A 20,781-nucleotide genomic window follows, 5' to 3' on the forward strand; every position below is an offset into this window, starting at 1 on the left:
GTATGTATTTATTTATTTTTTACAGAAACCTCAGAGGATTTGGGAAAGAACATCTTGCCCTCTGTAAGCACAGAGCACAGTGGAGATTTGAAACCTTCTCCTGCTGACCCAGGGGCTGTGAGAGAAGATTCAGGCTTCCTGTGCTGGAAGAAGGGGTGCAACCAGGTTTTCAAAACTTCTGCCACTCTTCAGACCCACTTCAATGAGGTTCATGCCAAGCGGCCTCAGCTGCCTGTGTCAGATCGCCATGTGTACAAGTATCGCTGTAATCAATGCAGCCTGGCTTTCAAGACCATTGAAAAGCTCCAGCTCCATTCTCAGTACCACGTGATCAGAGCTGCCACCATGTGCTGTCTTTGTCAGCGCAGTTTCCGGACTTTCCAGGCTCTGAAAAAACACCTTGAGACAAGCCACCTGGAGTTGAGTGAGGCCGACATCCAACAGCTTTATGGTGGCCTTCTGGCCAACGGGGACCTCCTAGCAATGGGAGACCCTACCCTGGCCGAGGACCACACCATAATTGTTGAGGAAGACAAGGAGGAAGAGAGTGATTTGGAAGATAAACAGAGCCCAACAGGCAGTGACTCTGGGTCGGTACAAGAAGACTCAGGCTCAGAGCCAAAGAGAGCTCTACCTTTCAGGAAAGGCCCCAACTTCACCATGGAAAAATTTCTAGACCCCTCTCGCCCTTACAAGTGTACTGTCTGCAAGGAATCCTTCACTCAAAAAAATATCCTGTTAGTGCACTACAATTCTGTCTCCCACCTGCATAAGTTAAAGAGAGCCCTTCAAGAGTCGGCAACTGGTCAGCCCGAACCCACCAGCAGCCCAGACAACAAACCTTTCAAGTGTAACACTTGTAATGTGGCCTATAGCCAGAGTTCCACTTTGGAGATCCACATGAGGTCTGTGTTGCATCAAACCAAGGCCCGAGCAGCCAAGTTGGAGGCTGCAAGTGGCAATAGCAATGGGACTGGGAATAGCAGCAGTGTCTCCCTGAGCTCCTCCACCCCAAGTCCTGTGAGCACCAGTGGCAGTAACACCTTTACCACCACCAATCCAAGCAGTGCTGGCATCGCTCCGAGCTCCAACTTACTGAGCCAAGTGCCCGCTGAAAGCGTAGGGATGCCGCCCCTGGGGAATCCCATCGGTGCCAATATCACTTCCCCTTCAGAGCCCAAGGAGGCGAATCGGAAGAAGCTAGCAGATATGATTGCATCCAGGCAGCAGCAACAGCAGCAGCAGCAACAACAAGCACAGACACTGGCCCAGGCCCAGGCTCAAGTTCAAGCTCACCTGCAGCAGGAGCTGCAGCAGCAGGCTGCCCTGATCCAGTCTCAGCTGTTCAACCCCACCCTCCTTCCTCACTTCCCCATGACCACAGAGACCCTGCTGCAGCTCCAGCAGCAGCAGCATCTCCTCTTCCCCTTCTACATCCCCAGTGCAGAGTTCCAGCTCAACCCTGAGGTGAGCTTGCCAGTGACCAGCGGGGCACTGACACTGACGGGGACGGGCCCGGGCCTGCTGGATGATCTGAAGGCTCAGGTTCAGATCCCACCGCAGAGCCACCAGCAGATCCTACAGCAGCAGCAGCAAAGCCAGTTGTCTCTGTCCCAGAGTCACTCGGCCCTTCTGCAGCCAAGCCAGCACCCCGAAAAGAAAAACAAACTGATCGTCAAAGAAAAGGAAAAAGAAAGCCAGAGAGAGAGGGACAGTGCTGAGGTGGGAGAGGGCAATCCAGCACCCAAGGAATCGCTGCCGGATGCCTTGAAGGCTAAAGAGAAGAAAGAGTTAGCACCGGCAGGTAGTTCTGAGCCTTCCATGCTCCCTCCGCGCATCGCCTCAGATGCGAGAGGGAACGCCACCAAGGCCTTACTGGAGAACTTTGGCTTTGAGCTGGTCATTCAGTACAACGAGAACAAACAGAAGGTGCAGAAGAAGAATGGGAAGACTGAGCAGGGAGAGAACCTGGAAAAGCTGGAGTGTGACTCCTGTGGCAAGTTGTTTTCTAACATCTTGATTTTAAAGAGTCATCAAGAGCACGTTCACCAAAACTACTTTCCCTTTAAACAGTTAGAGAGATTTGCTAAACAGTACCGAGAGCACTACGATAAACTGTACCCCCTGAGGCCCCAGACCCCGGAGCCCCCACCACCACCTCCCCCACCCCCTCCTCCACCCCCACTTCCCTCAGCACCGCCTCAGCCAGCTTCCACGCCAGCCATCCCTGCATCGGCCCCGCCCATCACTTCACCGACGATCGCACCGACCCAGCCATCTGTGCCACTCACCCAGCTCTCCATGCCCATGGAGCTGCCCATCTTCTCCCCGCTGATGATGCAGACGATGCCACTGCAGACCTTGCCGGCTCAGCTTCCCCCTCAACTTGGACCTGTGGAGCCTCTGCCTGCGGACCTGGCCCAGCTGTACCAGCATCAGCTCAATCCAAGCCTGCTCCAGCAACAGAACAAGAGGCCTCGCACCAGAATCACAGATGACCAGCTCCGGGTCCTGCGACAGTATTTTGACATTAACAACTCCCCCAGTGAAGAGCAGATCAAAGAAATGGCAGACAAGTCTGGGTTGCCCCAGAAGGTGATCAAGCACTGGTTCAGAAACACCCTCTTCAAAGAGAGGCAGCGTAACAAGGATTCCCCTTACAACTTTAGCAATCCTCCTATCACCAGCCTGGAGGAGCTCAAGATTGACTCCCGGCCCCCTTCTCCGGAACCACAGAAGCAGGAGTACTGGGGAAGCAAGAGGTCTTCAAGAACAAGGTTTACAGATTACCAACTGAGAGTCCTACAGGATTTCTTTGATGCCAATGCTTACCCAAAGGATGATGAATTTGAGCAACTCTCTAATTTACTGAACCTTCCAACCCGAGTCATAGTGGTGTGGTTTCAAAATGCCCGACAGAAGGCCAGGAAAAATTATGAGAATCAGGGGGAGGGCAAAGATGGAGAGCGGCGCGAGCTTACAAACGATAGGTATATTCGAACAAGCAACTTGAACTACCAGTGCAAAAAATGTAGCCTGGTGTTTCAGCGCATCTTTGATCTCATCAAGCATCAGAAGAAGCTGTGTTACAAAGATGAGGATGAGGAGGGGCAGGATGACAGCCAAAATGAGGATTCCATGGATGCCATGGAAATCCTGACACCCACCAGCTCCTCCTGCAGCACCCCAATGCCCTCACAGGCATACAGCGCCCCAGCATCATCGGCCAACACAGCTTCCTCTGCTTTCTTACAGCTCACGGCAGAGGCTGACGAACTGGCCACTTTTAGTTCAAAAACAGAGGCGAGTGATGAGAAACCAAAGCAGGCTGAACCTCCCAGTGCACAGCCAAGCCAAACCCAAGAAAAGCAAGGACAACCAAAGGCAGAGCTGCAGCAGCAAGACCAGCCTGAGCAGAAGACAAACACAGCCCAGCAAAAGCTCCCACAGCTCACTTCCCCTGCTGCGTTGCCACAGCCTCCTCCACAAGCACCCCCACCTCAGTGCCCCTTACCCCAGTCAAGCCCCAGTCCTTCCCAGCTCTCCCACCTGCCCCTCAAGCCCCTCCACACGTCGACTCCTCAACAGTTGGCAAACCTACCTCCTCAGCTAATCCCCTACCAGTGTGACCAATGTAAGTTGGCATTTCCATCGTTTGAGCACTGGCAGGAGCATCAGCAGCTTCATTTTCTGAGTGCACAGAATCAGTTCATCCACCCCCAGTTTTTGGACAGGTCACTGGATATGCCTTTCATGCTGTTTGACCCTAGTAACCCACTCCTGGCAAGCCAGCTGCTCTCTGGGGCCATACCTCAGATTCCAGCCAGCTCGGCCACTTCTCCTTCAACTCCGACCTCCACAATGAACACTCTGAAGAGGAAGCTGGAGGAAAAGGCCAGTGCAAGCCCTGGAGAAAATGACAGTGGGACAGGAGGAGAAGAACCTCAGAGAGACAAGCGTTTGAGGACAACTATTACACCAGAACAGCTAGAAATACTGTACCAAAAGTATCTATTAGACTCCAATCCAACTCGAAAGATGTTGGATCACATTGCGCATGAGGTGGGCTTAAAGAAACGTGTGGTACAAGTCTGGTTTCAGAATACCCGAGCCCGGGAACGGAAAGGACAGTTCCGGGCTGTGGGCCCAGCCCAGGCCCATAGGAGATGCCCCTTTTGCAGAGCACTCTTCAAAGCCAAGACTGCCCTTGAGGCTCATATCCGGTCCCGTCATTGGCATGAAGCCAAGAGAGCTGGCTACAACCTTACTCTGTCTGCAATGCTCCTAGACTGTGATGGGGGACTTCAGATGAAAGGAGATATTTTTGATGGAACCAGTTTTTCCCACCTACCCCCAAGCAGTAGTGATGGCCAAGGTGTGCCCCTCTCACCTGTGAGTAAAACCATGGAGTTGTCTCCCAGAACTCTTCTTAGCCCTTCTTCCATCAAGGTGGAAGGGATTGAAGACTTTGAAAGCCCCTCCATGTCCTCAGTTAATCTAAACTTTGACCAAACCAAGCTGGACAATGACGACTGTTCCTCTGTCAACACAGCAATCACAGATACCACTACAGGAGACGAGGGCAACGCAGATAATGACAGTGCAACGGGAATAGCAACTGAAACCAAATCCTCCTCTGCACCCAATGAAGGGTTGACCAAAGCGGCCATGATGGCAATGTCTGAGTATGAAGATCGGTTGTCATCGGGTCTGGTCAGTCCAGCCCCAAGCTTTTACAGCAAGGAATATGACAATGAAGGTACAGTGGACTATAGTGAAACCTCAAGCCTTGCAGACCCCTGCTCCCCGAGTCCTGGTGCAAGTGGGTCAGCAGGCAAATCTGGAGACAGTGGGGATCGGCCAGGGCAGAAACGTTTTCGCACTCAGATGACCAATCTGCAGCTCAAAGTCCTCAAGTCATGCTTTAATGACTACAGGACACCCACCATGCTAGAGTGTGAGGTCCTGGGCAATGATATTGGACTGCCAAAGAGAGTTGTTCAGGTCTGGTTCCAGAATGCCCGGGCAAAAGAAAAGAAGTCCAAGTTAAGCATGGCCAAGCATTTTGGTATAAACCAAACAAGTTACGAGGGACCGAAAACAGAGTGCACTTTGTGTGGCATCAAGTACAGCGCTAGGCTGTCTGTACGTGACCATATCTTTTCCCAACAGCATATCTCCAAAGTTAAAGACACCATTGGAAGCCAGTTGGACAAGGAAAAAGAATACTTTGACCCAGCCACTGTACGTCAGTTGATGGCTCAACAAGAGTTGGACCGGATTAAAAAGGCCAATGAGGTCCTCGGACTGGCAGCTCAGCAGCAAGGGATGTTTGACAATGCCCCTCTTCAGGCTCTCAACCTTCCTACAGCATATCCCACGCTCCAGGGCATTCCTCCTGTGTTGCTCCCCAGCCTCAACAGCCCCTCTTTGCCGGGCTTTACTCCATCCAACACAGGTGGGTTCTGCTTTAGGTGATTCTTACAGCATTAAATAGCTGCCCCATTAGTATTTTGTTCTGTGGCTACCACCCAAACCCTAAGAATGTTGGGCAGATAGGAAAAAGCTTCCCTTTCTACTTCTCTAACAGCAACAAAACTTCTGGTCCCCTTCATTGAGTCTCCCTAATGCTGTGGTGTACATGGTTCTATGATGTCCCAATCTCAGGGATGGGAACCCCCCCCCCCCCCGGTAGGAACGGTCTTCTCTGAAATCATTCTTATTTCCTGTGTTGAGTAGCACCACCAGGGTGTGTGCTATAGTGAAGAACTTGAGGGTCCTGGCATACTAAATCCTGAGGTATTTTCAAGAAAGAGGTTTTCATCCTAAACCCTTCCAGTCAGTCTTTGTGAAAATGCCACTGCCATGTAGATATTTGTTGAAAATAGAAGACATTTGAGTATCCTAGCTAATTCTGAATTGTGCCCTTTGGAAACTGGTTCAAGAAAATTTAAATCAAGTCCTTATCCTTACCTGTGGTTCCTGCCCATTTTTAGAGAGCTGTTCTGGCAGAACTGCTATCGGGAAGAAGCTCTTATATATGGATCCTTACTCCTGGTCTTCTTATCTAGCCAGAACGACAGTGGCTCTATCAGTTCCTAATGAGACTCCCTTTGTACTCGAATGCACTGGCCAGGAATCCTGTATTGGGTAGTATGGTTCTGAATCTTCCAGAGAGACAAAAAAACATTAATGGTCATTTTTAGGGGTCTTCAGTCACCCCTTCATTTCCTTTTGCCCATCTCTCTTTCTTTGCTCCCCATAGTCCCCTAATTCACACATATACTTGGTACTCTTATTTTTCTTCTTAATAGGGAGTTTGATAGTTTGCACCCCTCTCTTGTTCCCCCTCCTTTGTCCTCACCTGCCTTCTCTGGAGCCAGCTCTCTTTCCTAAATTGGACCTCCAGGATCCTGTGAAACTTAGGCACAAGTCAGCAAGTTTCCCCCATGGCCTACATTGACCAGTGGACCTTTACCAAAGGAGAGCCCTTCAGAGTGCCTCCTTGCCTTCAAAACGTGTCCCTGTTCCCAGGGGTTGAAAAAGTGAAAGCATTAAGATGTGTAACTCATTGCTTATGTTTGTCAGCAAGTAATGTCGCAGAGTTATGCTAAAGCCAACTAGACATAAACCAAGAATCAAGCTATGGGAGGTGTCTAGGCACTGAATTACCCTTGCAGCCTAGGACCTTGGCAGAAGAACTTGGGATGGCCCAACGTTTCGTAATAATGTGAAAAGCATTAGAATCAGAATGTCTGATCTATTCCCCTTGTTTTACAGATGAGAAAACTGAGGGCCAGAGAGGTCAAGACCATTCAGCAAGCTAGGGTAGGAGCCAGAGCTCCCACCCAGGCCTCCAGGCTCCCAGTGCTATGTGCTCCTTCCACAACACTCAATATGAGCCAGTCAGTCAACAGGTATATGTTTAGTGCTGCTCAGGTTATGACCACTAAGAGTGGATTCAAGATAGAAAAATATGCTGTTAATTATTAGAGGCAGCCAGGTATGTCCCAGTTACCACCACCTAACAGTACCACAGCTCCCAGGAGCACTGGATCTGGAATGGGGGAACAAACTTGTATTTATATGTCAGGCCCAATGGTAAGCTGTTTCCAAATGACCTTTCATTTAGTCCCTACAACAATCTATTGTAGAAGGCTGAGGTTCTGCACAGTTAATTAGCGTAAGGCCACACAGCAGCTCTGTGTCAAACGTAATCCATACTGCATCAATTTGACTCCAGAGTTGGGTGACAAGTACCAGGAGGATGAAGGGCCTTACTTGGTTCTAATCTTACAGATGAGCAAAAAATGAGGCCACAGAATTATTCTGAGAATATATTTAGCAGAGCTTGGTAAATATAGCAAGCATTCCGTAAATGATCCTTAAAATTCTTTCTCTTCTATTCAAGATACATTAGTTACATTAGGCCTTCTAACCTGGATCCTTCTTCTGAAAGCCTGATGCCATAGAGATAGGAAATCTCTAGCTGTTTTTGCATTGCCTTGCTGATCTTTTGGCTCTGACTCCAACCTAAAACTTGGAGCAGGCCTGTTGCCTGTAAGTAGACAGAAAGAGCTGCGTCCTAAGTTGTCGACTTCATAATCCATTTGCTCTCCATCTTGTTTGTGCCAGTTTAACCAGTGAACCTTTACGGGGTTTTTCTGAGTCACACACATCTCTCTGGTTTCAGTCCCTTCTGTGCATTGAGGAAACTGGATGACTTAATTTCAGTCGTTCCTTTCGGCTGTTCTGAAAGAATAGATTAATGCTATTCCACAAAGCTGAGGGAAGCATCTTCCTTGGCTTTCCAAACATTAATGGATCTTTTTCTGGGATTGACAGCTTGAGGCAACCTTGTCCTCTTCGTCTGAAATTTGAGAGTTTTTACATGCTGCCCCACTGTGAAGTCAACATCGTCTTCACCCAGGTGTGCACTTCCGTGTGTTTTTTTCTTACAAGGCCCGTGTTGTGCTATAGAACACCCAATCCTAGCTTTCTGGCAGAAGTTGGTCCAGAAGAAATAGTGAGGAGCTATGGGTTTAATTTTACGTTTGGTACGCTCTGAAGCAAAGGGATGAATACCGTCTAGTTTCTGAAGTGTGCTGAATGTAATGATCTGAGGTCCACTGCCTGTGAATTCTTCTCAGCATCTCCTCATTCAGCACACCTGGTCTCCCTTCCTCACAATGCTGTCCTCTTCTACCACCACCTTGATGTACCAGTAGCAGTGTTGTCTTCCGTCACCCTGGAACAAAAGACAGACTCAAACCAGGAGAGAACTATGGGTGAGGGAGGATATTCGGCTCTGGGTTGGGTAAAGGCTTCACAGGTAGAATGTGACTGTGGATGGGGCTGTAACCCATGTGGGCCTGGTGACATGGTCAAAGACCTTTCCTACTCACAAGCAGGGCTAGGTTGCCATGTCTTAGGAAGCGGTGGGATCAACATTTTGGGCCCTACCATTTCTGATACTGCTTTTCTCCTCTCCCTGTGGCTGGTTTCTCAAGCAACTGCAGCCTTTGTACATGTCATTCAAATGAGTAGGAAGACAGCATGCTCCATTTTTCCAGCAAATTCCAGAATCCTATTCATAGATGGTTACATTTTTCAAAAGATTTGTTAAAGCAGAGTAGCTGAACCAAGGTAATGGGACCGTTTTCCCTAAATGGATTGTTTTTAGTTCTTCCCATAGTTCTTCTCTTTGCCCTCTTAACATGCCCATTCTGCTACAGCAATGGAGGTCAGAGAGGAACATGTGTTTGTTCACATGGGCTTTGGGCTTGGGCCAGGTTTCTTGCTTTTGCTCTCTTCTTTTCCTCTCTCCTGTACAACTTCTGGTGTGGTCACTTAGCTATATTATTTCTGTGGAGCTTTCATGAAGGCCTTTGGTTCAAATGGGTCCCAGCTGGAACCAGCTGGTTTGGGGAACTCACCAAAGAAAATATGAATTAGTGGGTGTGGCACTTGTGGTAGGAAGGTGTTAGAAGTTGTTTAGCTGAAAGGGAAAATCGGGGAGCTGACTCAGGGTCAGGTACTGATCAGAATACAAGGTGAGACACCTCTATTGAAAATGGTGGTTCTGAGAGGATCTTTAGGATTTAAACCTTGAGATCTCAGACTTTGTGCCAGTGACACAGATAAGACATCTTGAGCTTCAGCCTCACCACCCCAGACTGACATGTGGTTCTGTTTGTTTCAGCTTTAACGTCTCCTAAACCGAACTTGATGGGTCTGCCCAGCACAACAGTTCCTTCCCCTGGCCTCCCCACATCTGGATTACCAAATAAACCGTCCTCAGCATCGCTGAGCTCCCCGACCCCAGCACAAGCCACCATGGCGATGGCCCCTCAGCAACCCCCCCAACCCCAGCAGCAGCTACAGGTGCAGCCGCCGCCGCCCGCAGCCCAGCCACCAGCTGCACCACAGCTCCCACCCCAACAGCAGCAGCAGCAACAGCAGCGCAAGGACAAAGACAGTGAGAAGGTCAAGGAGAAGGAAAAGGCACACAAAGGGAAAGGGGAGCCCCTCCCTGTCCCCAAGAAGGAGAAAGGAGAGGCCCCCACAGCGGCCACAGCCACGATCTCAGCCCCGCTGCCCGCCATGGAGTATGCAGTGGACCCTGCACAGCTGCAGGCCCTGCAGGCAGCCTTGACTTCGGACCCCACAGCGTTGCTCACGAGCCAGTTCCTTCCTTACTTTGTACCAGGCTTCTCTCCTTACTATGCCCCCCAGATCCCCGGCGCCCTGCAGAGCGGGTACCTGCAGCCTATGTATGGCATGGAAGGCCTGTTCCCCTACAGCCCTGCACTGTCGCAGGCCCTGATGGGGCTGTCCCCGGGCTCCCTACTGCAGCAGTACCAGCAATACCAGCAGAGTCTGCAGGAGGCGATCCAGCAGCAGCAGCAGCGGCAACTGCAGCAGCAGCAGCAAAAAGTGCAGCAGCAGCCCAAAGCAAGCCAAACCCCAGTCCCCCAGGGGGCTGCTTCCCCAGACAAAGACCCTGCCAAAGAATCCCCCAAACCAGAAGAGCAGAAAAACGCACCCCGTGAGGTGTCCCCCCTCCTGCCGAAACCCCCTGAAGAGCCAGAAGCAGAAAGCAAAAGTGCGGACTCCCTCTATGACCCCTTCATTGTTCCAAAGGTGCAGTACAAGTTGGTCTGCCGCAAGTGCCAGGCGGGCTTCGGTGACGAGGAGGCGGCAAGGAGTCACCTGAAGTCCCTCTGCTTCTTCGGCCAGTCTGTGGTGAACCTGCAAGAGATGGTGCTTCACGTCCCCACGGGCGGCGGCGGCAGTGGCGGCGGCAGCGGTGGCGGCGGTGGCGGCGGCGGCTCGTACCACTGCCTGGCGTGCGAGAGCGCGCTCTGTGGGGAGGAAGCTCTGAGTCAACATCTCGAGTCGGCCTTGCACAAACACAGAACAATCACGAGAGCAGCAAGAAACGCCAAAGAGCACCCTAGTTTATTACCTCACTCTGCCTGCTTCCCCGATCCTAGCACCGCATCTACCTCGCAGTCTGCCGCTCACTCAAACGACAGCCCCCCTCCCCCGTCGGCCGCCGCCCCCTCCTCGTCCTCCGCTTCCCCCCACGCCTCCAGGAAGTCTTGGCCGCAAGTGGTCTCCCGGGCTTCGGCCGCGAAGCCCCCTTCTTTTCCTCCTCTCTCCTCATCTTCAACGGTTACCTCAAGTTCATGCAGCACCTCAGGGGTTCAGCCCTCGATGCCAACAGACGACTATTCGGAGGAGTCTGACACGGATCTCAGCCAAAAGTCCGACGGACCGGCGAGCCCGGTGGAGGGTCCCAAAGACCCCAGCTGCCCCAAGGACAGTGGTCTGACCAGTGTAGGAACGGACACCTTCAGATTGTAAGCTTTGAAGATGAACAATAACAAACAAATGAATTTAAATAAAAAAGATTAATAACAAACCAATTTCAAAAATAGACTAACTGCAATTCCAAAGCTTCTAACCAAAAAAAAAAAAAAAAAAAAAAAAAAAAAGGAAAAAAAAGAAAAAGCGTGGGTTGTTTTCCCATATACCTATCTATGCCGGTGATTTTACATTCTTTTCTTTTTTCTTTCAATATTAAAAAAAAAAAAACAAAAAACAAAAAAAAAAACAAAACAAAAAAAACCACCTTAACCCTGTTACATTGTGTCCTTTTGAAGGTACTATTGGTCTGGGAAACAGAAGTCCGCAGGGCCTCCCTAATGTCTTTGGAGCTTAAACCCCTTGTATATTTGCCCTCTTTTCAATAAACGCCCCATGTTGATAGCACAGAGGAGCCCGGCATGCACTGTATGGGAAAGCAGTCCACCTTGTTACAGTTTTAAATTTCTTGCTATCTTAGCATTCAGATACCAATGGCTTGCTAAAAGAAAAAAAGAAATGTAATGTCTTTTTATTCTCAGGTCAATCGCTCACACTTTGTTCTGTTTTCAGAATCATTGTTTTATAATATATTATTTTTTCAGTTTTTCTTTTGTTCCAGAAAAGATTTTTTTGTTAATTTAAAAACGGGCAGAAAGTATTCGAGAAAAACAATGTGAACTGCTTTAGCTTTCTGGGGATTTAAAGGATAGCTTTTCTGCTGAAGCCAATTTCAAGGGGAAAAGTTAAGCACTCCCACTTTCAGAAAAAAAAAAAAAACCCACACACAGAGTGTTGAGGACTTGTAGCTTAAAAAAATAAGTTTTAAAAACTGACTTTCTGTATTTATGATAGATATGACCATTTTTGGTGTTGAGTAGATTGTTGCATTGGAAATGAACTGAAGCAGTATGGTAGATTTAAAAGGAAAAAAAAAAAACCTTTTGTGTACATTTAGCTTTTTGTATGGTCCAGCTGACAGCTCCTCATTTGATGTTGTCTTGTTCATTCCTAGCAGATAGATTGCAATCCGTTGATTCGCCTAAGCTTTTCTCCCCTTTGTCCCTTAATTCCACTTTCTCCTTCCTCCTCCCACCCTATAATCTCCCACTTAAGGTAGCTGCCTTCATTTCTTCGAGGGAGCTACAGAATTATTTTATAAAACTAAAGAATTTCAAAAGGTTCTAGGGGTCATTAGGATCCTCACAGATTATTTTTGGTTGGGGAGTTGAAACTTTTTAAAGGCATATAATTCTAGTTACCTATGTCTGTAAGCCTTGTGCCATTTATTATTTATCCTTCCTCTTTAGCTTTCCCTTTTATCCCTTCTTTTCCTCCTTGTTTGGTAGATGCTTCACATATTCTTAAACTAAAGCATTTGTTTCGGTTTGTGTAATTGGGCTGTATGCTTTTCTTTCTAAAAAAGTTTTTGGTTAGGGGTTTTGTTTTTGTTTTCTTTCCTCTCAGAAAAAGAAATTTCATGCTTTAAATAAAATCCAAAGACACACCCTTTCACTGCTGATGCAGAAAAAAGGGAAAGGGTTCTTGTTACTTGAGAATTTGTTTCTGATTTAAACAAACAAGACTTAGTTTAATAAAAGAAAGAGTAAAAACAAAAGATTCCCAGGTTGTTATGTGCTTCTTCTGCAAGCAGAGAGGCAGCTGTTAATGACAATTCCATATACCAAAAGACACATTTTTTTACTTCAAAGTTTTGTCCTTGTGTTAGGCAGTCTGAGCGGCGAGTGATCCAGAGTGCAGCCAACAAAGAAGCAGATAGCAATGTACAAAGAGCAAAAAAGGAACCGTATGCGAGGCACTTGTATTTATGTTAATATATGTATTCCTGTAACACATAACACAACGTAACATACACCTTTTCTCATCTTAAAACAACGGTCTGAACTTTGAAAGGAAAACTTTGTGCTGCTAAAACGTAGATTTTTGGAGACAAATAGATGCTTTGCTGTTTCACTTTCATAGCCAAACATCAACAGAAACAATCTCCCCTTACCCCAAAAGTGTGAAATCCTTTTCCCCTTCATTCTCTTCCTTATGTTTCAAAAGGGAACTTTGAAGACTGTGAATGCAGGTTCCATTGGTCACCTTTCGGGCTTCTTTCCCCAGTGCTGAAGCCACTCAACGACTTTGCAAAAGACTGGAGCATTCCAAGATCTGAAAATGGATTTCTTTTTTTCTTTTTTCTCTTTATCTTTTTTAGCCGGGACTATTTTATTTTTATGAATTTGTTTTTGATTTAATGAAAGAGTAGATCCTGAACTGTTGTACATATTTCTAACTAGGCTGATGCACAGTGCAAATTCCTTTTTTTTTTTTAATTTTTTAAGTAGAAATACTAAAGAGTACCATCTAACTATTCATACCAGTATCCAGTTGTAGCATAAGGTGTCAAAAACAAGTACACAAAAACATTTGCTGTTTTAACAAACTGTTTTCTTTTAACAAGAATTCTTGTATTTCTCCCTGTGTTTGAGATGAACATTTTTAAATTTTAAAGTTGTACAGTTTTTTGTTTTCCATTATTTTATCTTGTTTGTAACTCTATGAAATATATATATATTTTTTGCCATTTAACTGTTGTATGTTACTCTGTGTCTGTATCATATAGATAAAAAAATTGTTTTTGTTTTGGGTTCTCTATGTGATACCAATTAACAATTTAACACTAGCTTTACCTGTCAAATTCTGCTAGGTTTTTTCTGAAAACTTTGTTTTCAAAAATGATATTGCTTGGTAATAGTGCAATTTCTATCCCTTTTCCTCCTCCCTCAACTTTAAGTTCATTTCCTTGAAATTTTGCTACCCCCCTCCACAATGTTTTTTGTTTTTTGTTTTGTTTTTTGAGCTACTATGCCATCCTCCCTCTGTGAGGCAGAGTGACTGTCAGTGTTTTGTTATGCCATGCCTTGACCTGTGGGTGTATTTGGTAACAGCGAGTGGTTGGATAAATTGGCTAAGCATGCTTCCACCCACCAGTGTTTCTCAGAGGGGTTATGTGATTGTTTCATCCTGGAGTGGGATGCACACTCAATGCTTTCCTCTACAACTCTACCATCCACATACATGTTCATTTAAAAAATAATTCTCCACATTAACTCAGAAGTAGCAAAGCAGTCAGTGATGGTGACAATTAGAGGTCAAGTATGAGCTAGTTAGATGTTTGTGGGTTGACATCCACTTTGGCTGTGACCGGTACCATTTACAAAGCATGAATTCACTACAATGCTCAACTGTTTAGATTGGTCTCACTAGGAGAGTTTAACTCCTGTCTGTTGCATAGTAGGTAGCTGAATAGGATATCTCAACTCACTTTTTAAATTAGTTCTTCACCTCTATTGACACTTCATACTTTGGTTGTCTTTTTTTCCAAATATTCCAAAGTGTGGGTTGGCACTACACACCATTCAGCCATAGCACCATGTGAACCCACCAAATGGAACTTATTTCAACCATCTTTCCTCCATCCTTCCAAAAAGAAACTTAAGAAGGAAATACACACACACACACACACACACACACACACAGAAAAGTTTAATAAATCTAGGAAGTTTTTTTTTTTTAATTAAAAGCTATTTAAAGAAATGAATGTGGCCAAAGTTTTACATGATTGAAAATAAAGTAAAACAGACGGCATGTGTTTAAACCTGAGTTTATCAGGCATGGCAGGAAGTTGCAGGAGAGAGGCAGTGACCCAAGCCAGTGCACTTGATATTCATGGACATATATTTTTTTTAAATAAATTAAAACATTTTAAATAGAAGCATAAATTGAGTTGGTTGTTTGTTGGCGCTGAGATACTGCCCACTGTGAAACAAAGCTTTGACTAGTTTTTTTTGTTTGTTTACTTTCTGGGGGGGGGGGGAGGGATGGGGGCAAGTTTGGGTAGGAAAGAAAGCATAAATGAACGTGACCCTGAGGTGAAGAGGTATATGAACAGCCTTTGCAATGTACAAAAAACAAAAAACAAAAAAACAAAAAAAAAAATAGAGCAAGTGAAACCAAAAATGATGTTCTTGGTGTTTTTCTATAATGTAGTCTTGTTAGCTTTTTTGTTACTGTAACAATGCTGATCTCGAACTGTACCAAAATACATGGAGACTAACAAACAGAACCACATGGAACTTTCAAACTGAAAAAAAAATTTGTCACAAAAACTTTGTTGTCATAGTTAAGTTGATTGTAGATGGTAATTGAATATACTCCTTTGAAAATATTTCATCAAGTATGTTTCCTGCTCATTGTGATACATTAAAAAAAATATGAGCAAAAGTTCTTGTCTTATGTCATCAGATTTTGTGTGCGTGCATGAGTGATAAAGAGACTGATGACTGGCAGAGAGTGTACAGATGAACAGTATCTTGAGGTTGCATGTACTTATTCCAAGGTACACAAGCTCCTTGGTATTTTTAAGTGTCCTTGTATTTCCCATCTCCTGGTGCTCATGAAAGTGCAGCAAGTTTTGGCCATGATGCTGAGTAACTTATTTCACTGAGAAGGTAAGCCTGACAGCTTGGATAATTATCCGACCCTTGAGAACCCTAACTGTGTGTGTGATTTTATATATATATATATATATATATATATATATATATATATATAAACATATATATATATATGTTTATATGAGAGTTATAGACACTTGGCAAGTTAAGCTTGCTGATGGCCAAAAGAGAGGTAAGTTCAACCTTTCTGAAATGGGAAGTGGATCCAGTGTTTATGACAGAAGGATATAAAAGGTAAGGTGAATTAAGTTGAATTCACTACATTTACCTTTCCTAGTAAAGGATTTTGCTAAACCCTTTTTAGAGCAGAATTTGAGGTAAGAACAGTCTGCAAAACAGTAATAGCATGGGGTCACTCCTATATACAAGAGAATACTCAGTCCTCTTATAAAAAACTCTCATAGCACAAAATGTCTGAAATCCATTAATAAGGAGTATATCCAAGATCAGGCCCAAAGGCCTTCCATTCATCTCTAATTTATAGCCATAGCTGATAAATAATTTACAAAATTCTAGCAGCTGGGCTTGGACAGCACTGCCAACTAGCTGTGTCCTTGCAAGGTCTGCAGCATCTGACCTTGGCCAACAGGGGTCTCTTCCACTCTAGGAGGAAAGCTATGAAATCCTCTTCTATTGGCTCTGACAGCCATTGTCAACCCAGTCTTTTTAGTTCCTGGAACAGGCATTCAAGAAGAGGCAGAGACCCTAGTAGCTAAAAATTGCAAAGAATTCTACAATTGGCACAGGCCTTGCTGGTGCTCAGAAAGGGAAAGTTGGTTCCCCTGCCAATGCTAGAACCTCTATGCCAAACAAGTCGTGTCACTATACCTAATAAAATCCTGAGCTTTCCCCAGGCATTGTCCCTTTCTTTTGGGTGTTCCTGCAGGAGCACACTGCTTGTATGTTGGTATGTTTTCTTGGTACACGTTTATGTCACTGATCTTTATTTTGACCCCATGAAAAGGTAAAGTATGATAAAAATCATTCAGACCCAAAGCCACGTCTGCCTTTCTAAGCTATCATTATTTTAGGATCTGGCAGGATAACATTGAAACATTTTAAATGGAACTATTTTACACAGAGGTTTTGCTGCCTCAACTCTTTAGAGGAAGGTGACTACAATTCAAATTCTTCTACAGATAAATTTTTAACAAGAAAATAAGACTAAACCTTAGAGATGGTTGAGCACTTTGTATAAGAAAATCTCTAAGCACCTGAATTACATTGAAAGAGGGTTGGGCAAGGGACTCTGTTACTAGAAAAGCTTTTTCTTAAGGGAAAAGAAGGCTTCCAGTCTGGCTTCAATGCCATGCTCATGTGGATATTAATCTCCTTAGAATTAATAGTTTTTCCCCCCTGGAAAATGTGAAACGGCAACATCTTAAAACGGCTGATAGGTGTTAGGTAGCTGTTTCCAATTTTGCTTTAAAGCAATGTCTGTAGTGCCTAGCTCCTGTTATAGACTAATGACCTTCCAAATCTCACTTTTAACAAGTTTAGACTTTAAGTTACAAGAGCACAAACAGTTTAAGAGTCAAGTTGAAGGATGAGAAGTTTGCACCTGCTGCTCTGCTCTGCAGCCTTAATTACAGCAGGACACATGTGCTCACTCAGTCTCTGTACGTTACTGCTGGGGGTGGACCAGCCAAGGCTCTGGCAAAACTTGCAAAGAAATTAGTACTCTCAGGGCCATTAAAGTAGAGGCAGCTTTCCATTACTTTTTACTTCACAGAAAAAGTGGGTATTTTCTTTCCTTCTTTTCCTTCCTTCTTCCCTCCCTTCCTCTTTCTTTCATCCTTTTTAAAATTAAAGGCACATGTTTTTAAGATGTCTTAGCCAATTAGTTTAGATTCCTCACAGTATATCTTCTTAAGTTTTTAAATTACAGGTGCAAAAACAAATTTGTTCTTGATCTTTATGACTGCTTCATTTCTTATCCTATGTGGAACAAAGGCTATGTAATCCAATTTATATGAATCCCTTAACATGGGAATGAGAACTTACAGCTGAACAGTTTTACTCTTGGGCCAAGATCCTTTGGGCTGAGAACTGAATGCAAAGAAGCAACCAAGAGTACCAAGTGAGGAAGACACCAGTAAATATTCTCTGCCTACGTAAGACCAAAAACTTCTGACACTTGATCTTGCCTTCCTATTCCCCATGCACTGCTCTTTCTTAAGCCCCCTTGTATGTTGCTCTCTTTTACACCCCCTCCGTAACAGCTAATATTTGTATGGCACTTAATACTTTTGTAAAATTACTTCTTGCTTGTTCATTAAAATCATCTATAAGGTAGGCAAAGTGGGTGACATCCCAAGTGTTCAAAGGGAGGTAATGAGTGAGGAGAGAAGGCACTAATCATGTGTTTAGCCTTTGTCCAGTGCTCCTTCTTACCCCCACACCATTTCTTGAGAGACCCCAAGGAAGAGTGGCTGGGAGTATGGGCTCAGGGAGTCAGACTGATGGGGTTCATTCTGGCTTGACCACTGTGAACACGATTGTGTTACTCCCACTGTAAAGTAAGGATAATGGTACCTACTTCACAGGGTTGTTGCAAAGATTGTGCAAAAATGTTTTGAACACTGGTACATACTTAGTGCTAAATATCTGTTGCTGCTATTTTTGTCAGTTTCAACTCTCCATGTGTCTATTGCCGTAGGTCCCTTGGGACTGCAGCTTTCTAACTCTTGCTTTAATTCACAGAGGATTTAGGGGATGCTATTGTATAAATCAGATCCATCAAGCCTTTGCCATATGTTTATATCTGATGCTTCCCTGTCCATACATATCTCAGAGGATCCAGAGGCCCTTCAGGGAGATTTTGCTCAGATCTATACAGGAATGCCGTACACACGGTTTCATTTCAGTGTCTCAATGCCCAACTTCTAGTGACTAATTTGGTCAGAAGAAAGGATGGCTTTAATTTGCAAAAGTAGACATAGTCCTACTTTACCACGTCTTGACAGGGGAACAGCTTAAATGGGGTTACAGAAAAGAGAAAATGAAATAGGATGTGATGTTTTGCCAACTGCTACTGCCTGTTTTGAGGTGGTTCAGACATGCAGGTTAGGAGCTGTAGCATCTAAAATAAGACCAAGTCAATGAACTGTCTGTGAAACAAAACTGAAAGAATACACACAAAGGAATGTAACAAGAGGATCTTCCCACTCCAAAACACAGGAAGACTCTTAAAAATACTATTATTCTAGTAACCTACAAAATAAACATCTGGAGTAGGCATAGGAACAAATGAATAAAAAAATTAGCACAGAGAATAGATCTGAGTAGAGTGTTTCCATGATAGCCTCTGCATCTAAGAACTCATCAGTGATACAGGCTTTAGATGGCTATAGCTCTGTCTGTGAAATGTCTCCAATTTTAGTTAAAAAACAGTGATAGTACTGGAAATGAGAGTACTGATATTGGTATGAGAGGGCTAGTAAAAGCTATGGAGGATGACTGGTGGGTGATTTTTCCTCTTCTCTGAGGATAATGACTTATGAATGTATTCTGGCATATTGCATATAGGTAAGATTTCATCATAGGGTACCCACTTTTGATTTGTCATATGGTTTTAACAGTGAATAGTTTTCAAAATATGAGTTGTATTCAGCTGATTGGTTTTTTCAAAACTGTAAAGATGTTCCATTGTTGCCTCATCTCAATTGCTTCCAACAAGAAATCTGCTGTCATCATTTTTTAAAACATTTTTCCCCTATAGATCCTTTTAAGATTTTGTTCCTTATCACCAGTTTTGTCACATCATGTTTTGGTTAGGATGTGCCAAAGTGAAGTTTTATTTGTGTTTCTTATGCTTGGGGTTTGTTGAGCTTCTTGAATCTCGGGTATTACTTTTGGTCAAAAATGGAAATTCTCCAGCCATTATTTCTTCAAATATATTTTTCTTTCTTCCTGCCCTCCCACCCCCTGCCCCCTGCAGGAACTCCAATTATATACGTGTTAGGCCATTTGAAGTTAACCTGTAGCTTACTGATGTTCTGGTTTCATGCGGGGAGGGGATTGGGGAAAGGGCAGGGGTTACTCTTTTCTCTGTGTGCTTCATTTTCCAAAGTTTCCAATGTTAACGTCTTCAAGTCCACTAATCCTTTCTTCTTATATGCCATTAATCTCATCCAGTGTGTTTTTTCATCCCATATGTTAGTTTTCATCTCTAGAAATTTGAGTCTTTTTAAAAATATCTTCCATGTCTCTACCTAACTGTTGAACATAAAATGTACAGTTGTAATAAATGCCTTACTGTCATCCTCTTCTAATCTTAACATCTATGTAAGTTCTGGATCGGTTCAATTGAGTGATTTTTCTCCTTAGTATGAGTTGTTTTCCCACCTCTTTGCATGTCTCTTTGACTGTATCTGAGTCATTATGAATTGGCTTTTTGGGTAGATATTTCGGTATAGCTATAATTTTCCAGTTTGTTCTGGACTTTGCACTTCAGTTACTTGGAAATAGTTTGATTCCTTTGGGTCTTGTTTTTAAATTTGGTGAGGCATGACAAGAACCCTATTTACTACTGAAAATAACCCTTCTGAGAACTCTACTTAAATGTCCCATGAACTTTAACCCATCTATGTGAACATCAGGTGCCACTCCCTCTTATCCTTTGGGCTACTTCTTTCCCAGCCACAGGTAGTTTCCTAACATGTATGCTCTGGTCAGCACTTTTCCGAACACTTGTGGGGGACCCTGTAAAAACATTTGTGGGGAGACCCCAGAGGTCTCTCTTTTCTGGTATTGTGTCCTATAAATTATGGCTGCCTTGGTTTCCCCAGGCACAGCTTTATCTCCTTAAGTCACAGAGTCTGCTGGGTTCCACCTAGGTTCCAAACCCTGTATTGTGACCTAGAAACTCTCTCAAGACAGTGAGATGGAATAATCATAGGGCTCATCTTGTTTGTTTCTCATCTCTCAGTAATCACTGTCCTTTACTGTGGGATGTTCAGTGTCTCAAGAATCATTCTTTCATGCATTTTGTCTTTTTAAAGTCTGGTCTCTGTTACTCCCATCTTAGCTGGAGCAAAAGTCAAATTTTTTTAGATATATGCAAGTAAAGTCCTGTATACAAAGGTATATAGTGCTACCTACAGTTAGGAAATTTCCTAAAAGGCCTGAATTAACATAGGAGTCTTATTTCCCCAGCAGACTTCTCTGAACATGACATGGTACTGATTCACTCTTAGGATAAGGGTTGTAACTAATTCATCCTGTTGCTTAACCACAATAATCACAGGTGGAAGAAGGGCAGATAAATGCATGAATTCTTCTAGCCACTTTTTGCTATACCATAATGCCAGGTAGAGGGAAAAACCAGCCCATGAAAGCAGAGGTATTTCTGATGGCAAAACACTGTTTTAGGTCTTCCCCATTACCT

The 20,781-nt window shown here is 44.4% G+C and overlaps 1 protein-coding gene and 1 long non-coding RNA gene across 4 annotated transcripts in view; one reads left to right on the forward strand and one right to left on the reverse strand.

Annotated features, from left to right (window-relative positions):
* ZFHX3 (zinc finger homeobox 3) overlaps positions 1 to 14,408 on the forward strand; it is a 235,069-nt gene extending 220,661 nt beyond the window's left edge. The window contains exons 9-11 of one of the 3 annotated variants that reach the window (XR_006211964.1): positions 26 to 5,458; positions 6,781 to 6,917; positions 9,203 to 9,288. Coding sequence is in view for 1 of the 3 variants with exons in the window: in XM_007090363.3 (XP_007090425.2) it covers positions 26 to 5,458; positions 9,203 to 10,869 (7,100 nt within the window). In the remaining 2 variants the exon portion in view is untranslated. Of the gene's footprint in view, positions 1 to 25; positions 5,459 to 6,780; positions 6,918 to 7,845; positions 7,923 to 9,202 lie in introns of those variants that run through there. The other 2 variants (XR_006211965.1, XM_007090363.3) reach the window with 2 other exon arrangements.
* Positions 3,666 to 10,854, reverse strand: LOC122234192. The gene is made up of 5 exons (XR_006211968.1): positions 10,683 to 10,854; positions 10,213 to 10,364; positions 5,974 to 6,167; positions 4,391 to 4,540; positions 3,666 to 3,907 (listed from the first exon to the last, which is right to left on the reverse strand). It is a non-coding gene; the product is annotated as an uncharacterized LOC122234192 (long non-coding RNA).
* Positions 14,409 to 20,781: the final 6,373 nt, after the last annotated feature.

This window comes from Panthera tigris, chromosome E2 (genome assembly GCF_018350195.1).
Source record: "Panthera tigris isolate Pti1 chromosome E2, P.tigris_Pti1_mat1.1, whole genome shotgun sequence".
NCBI classification, from domain to species: Eukaryota; Metazoa; Chordata; class Mammalia; order Carnivora; family Felidae; genus Panthera; species Panthera tigris.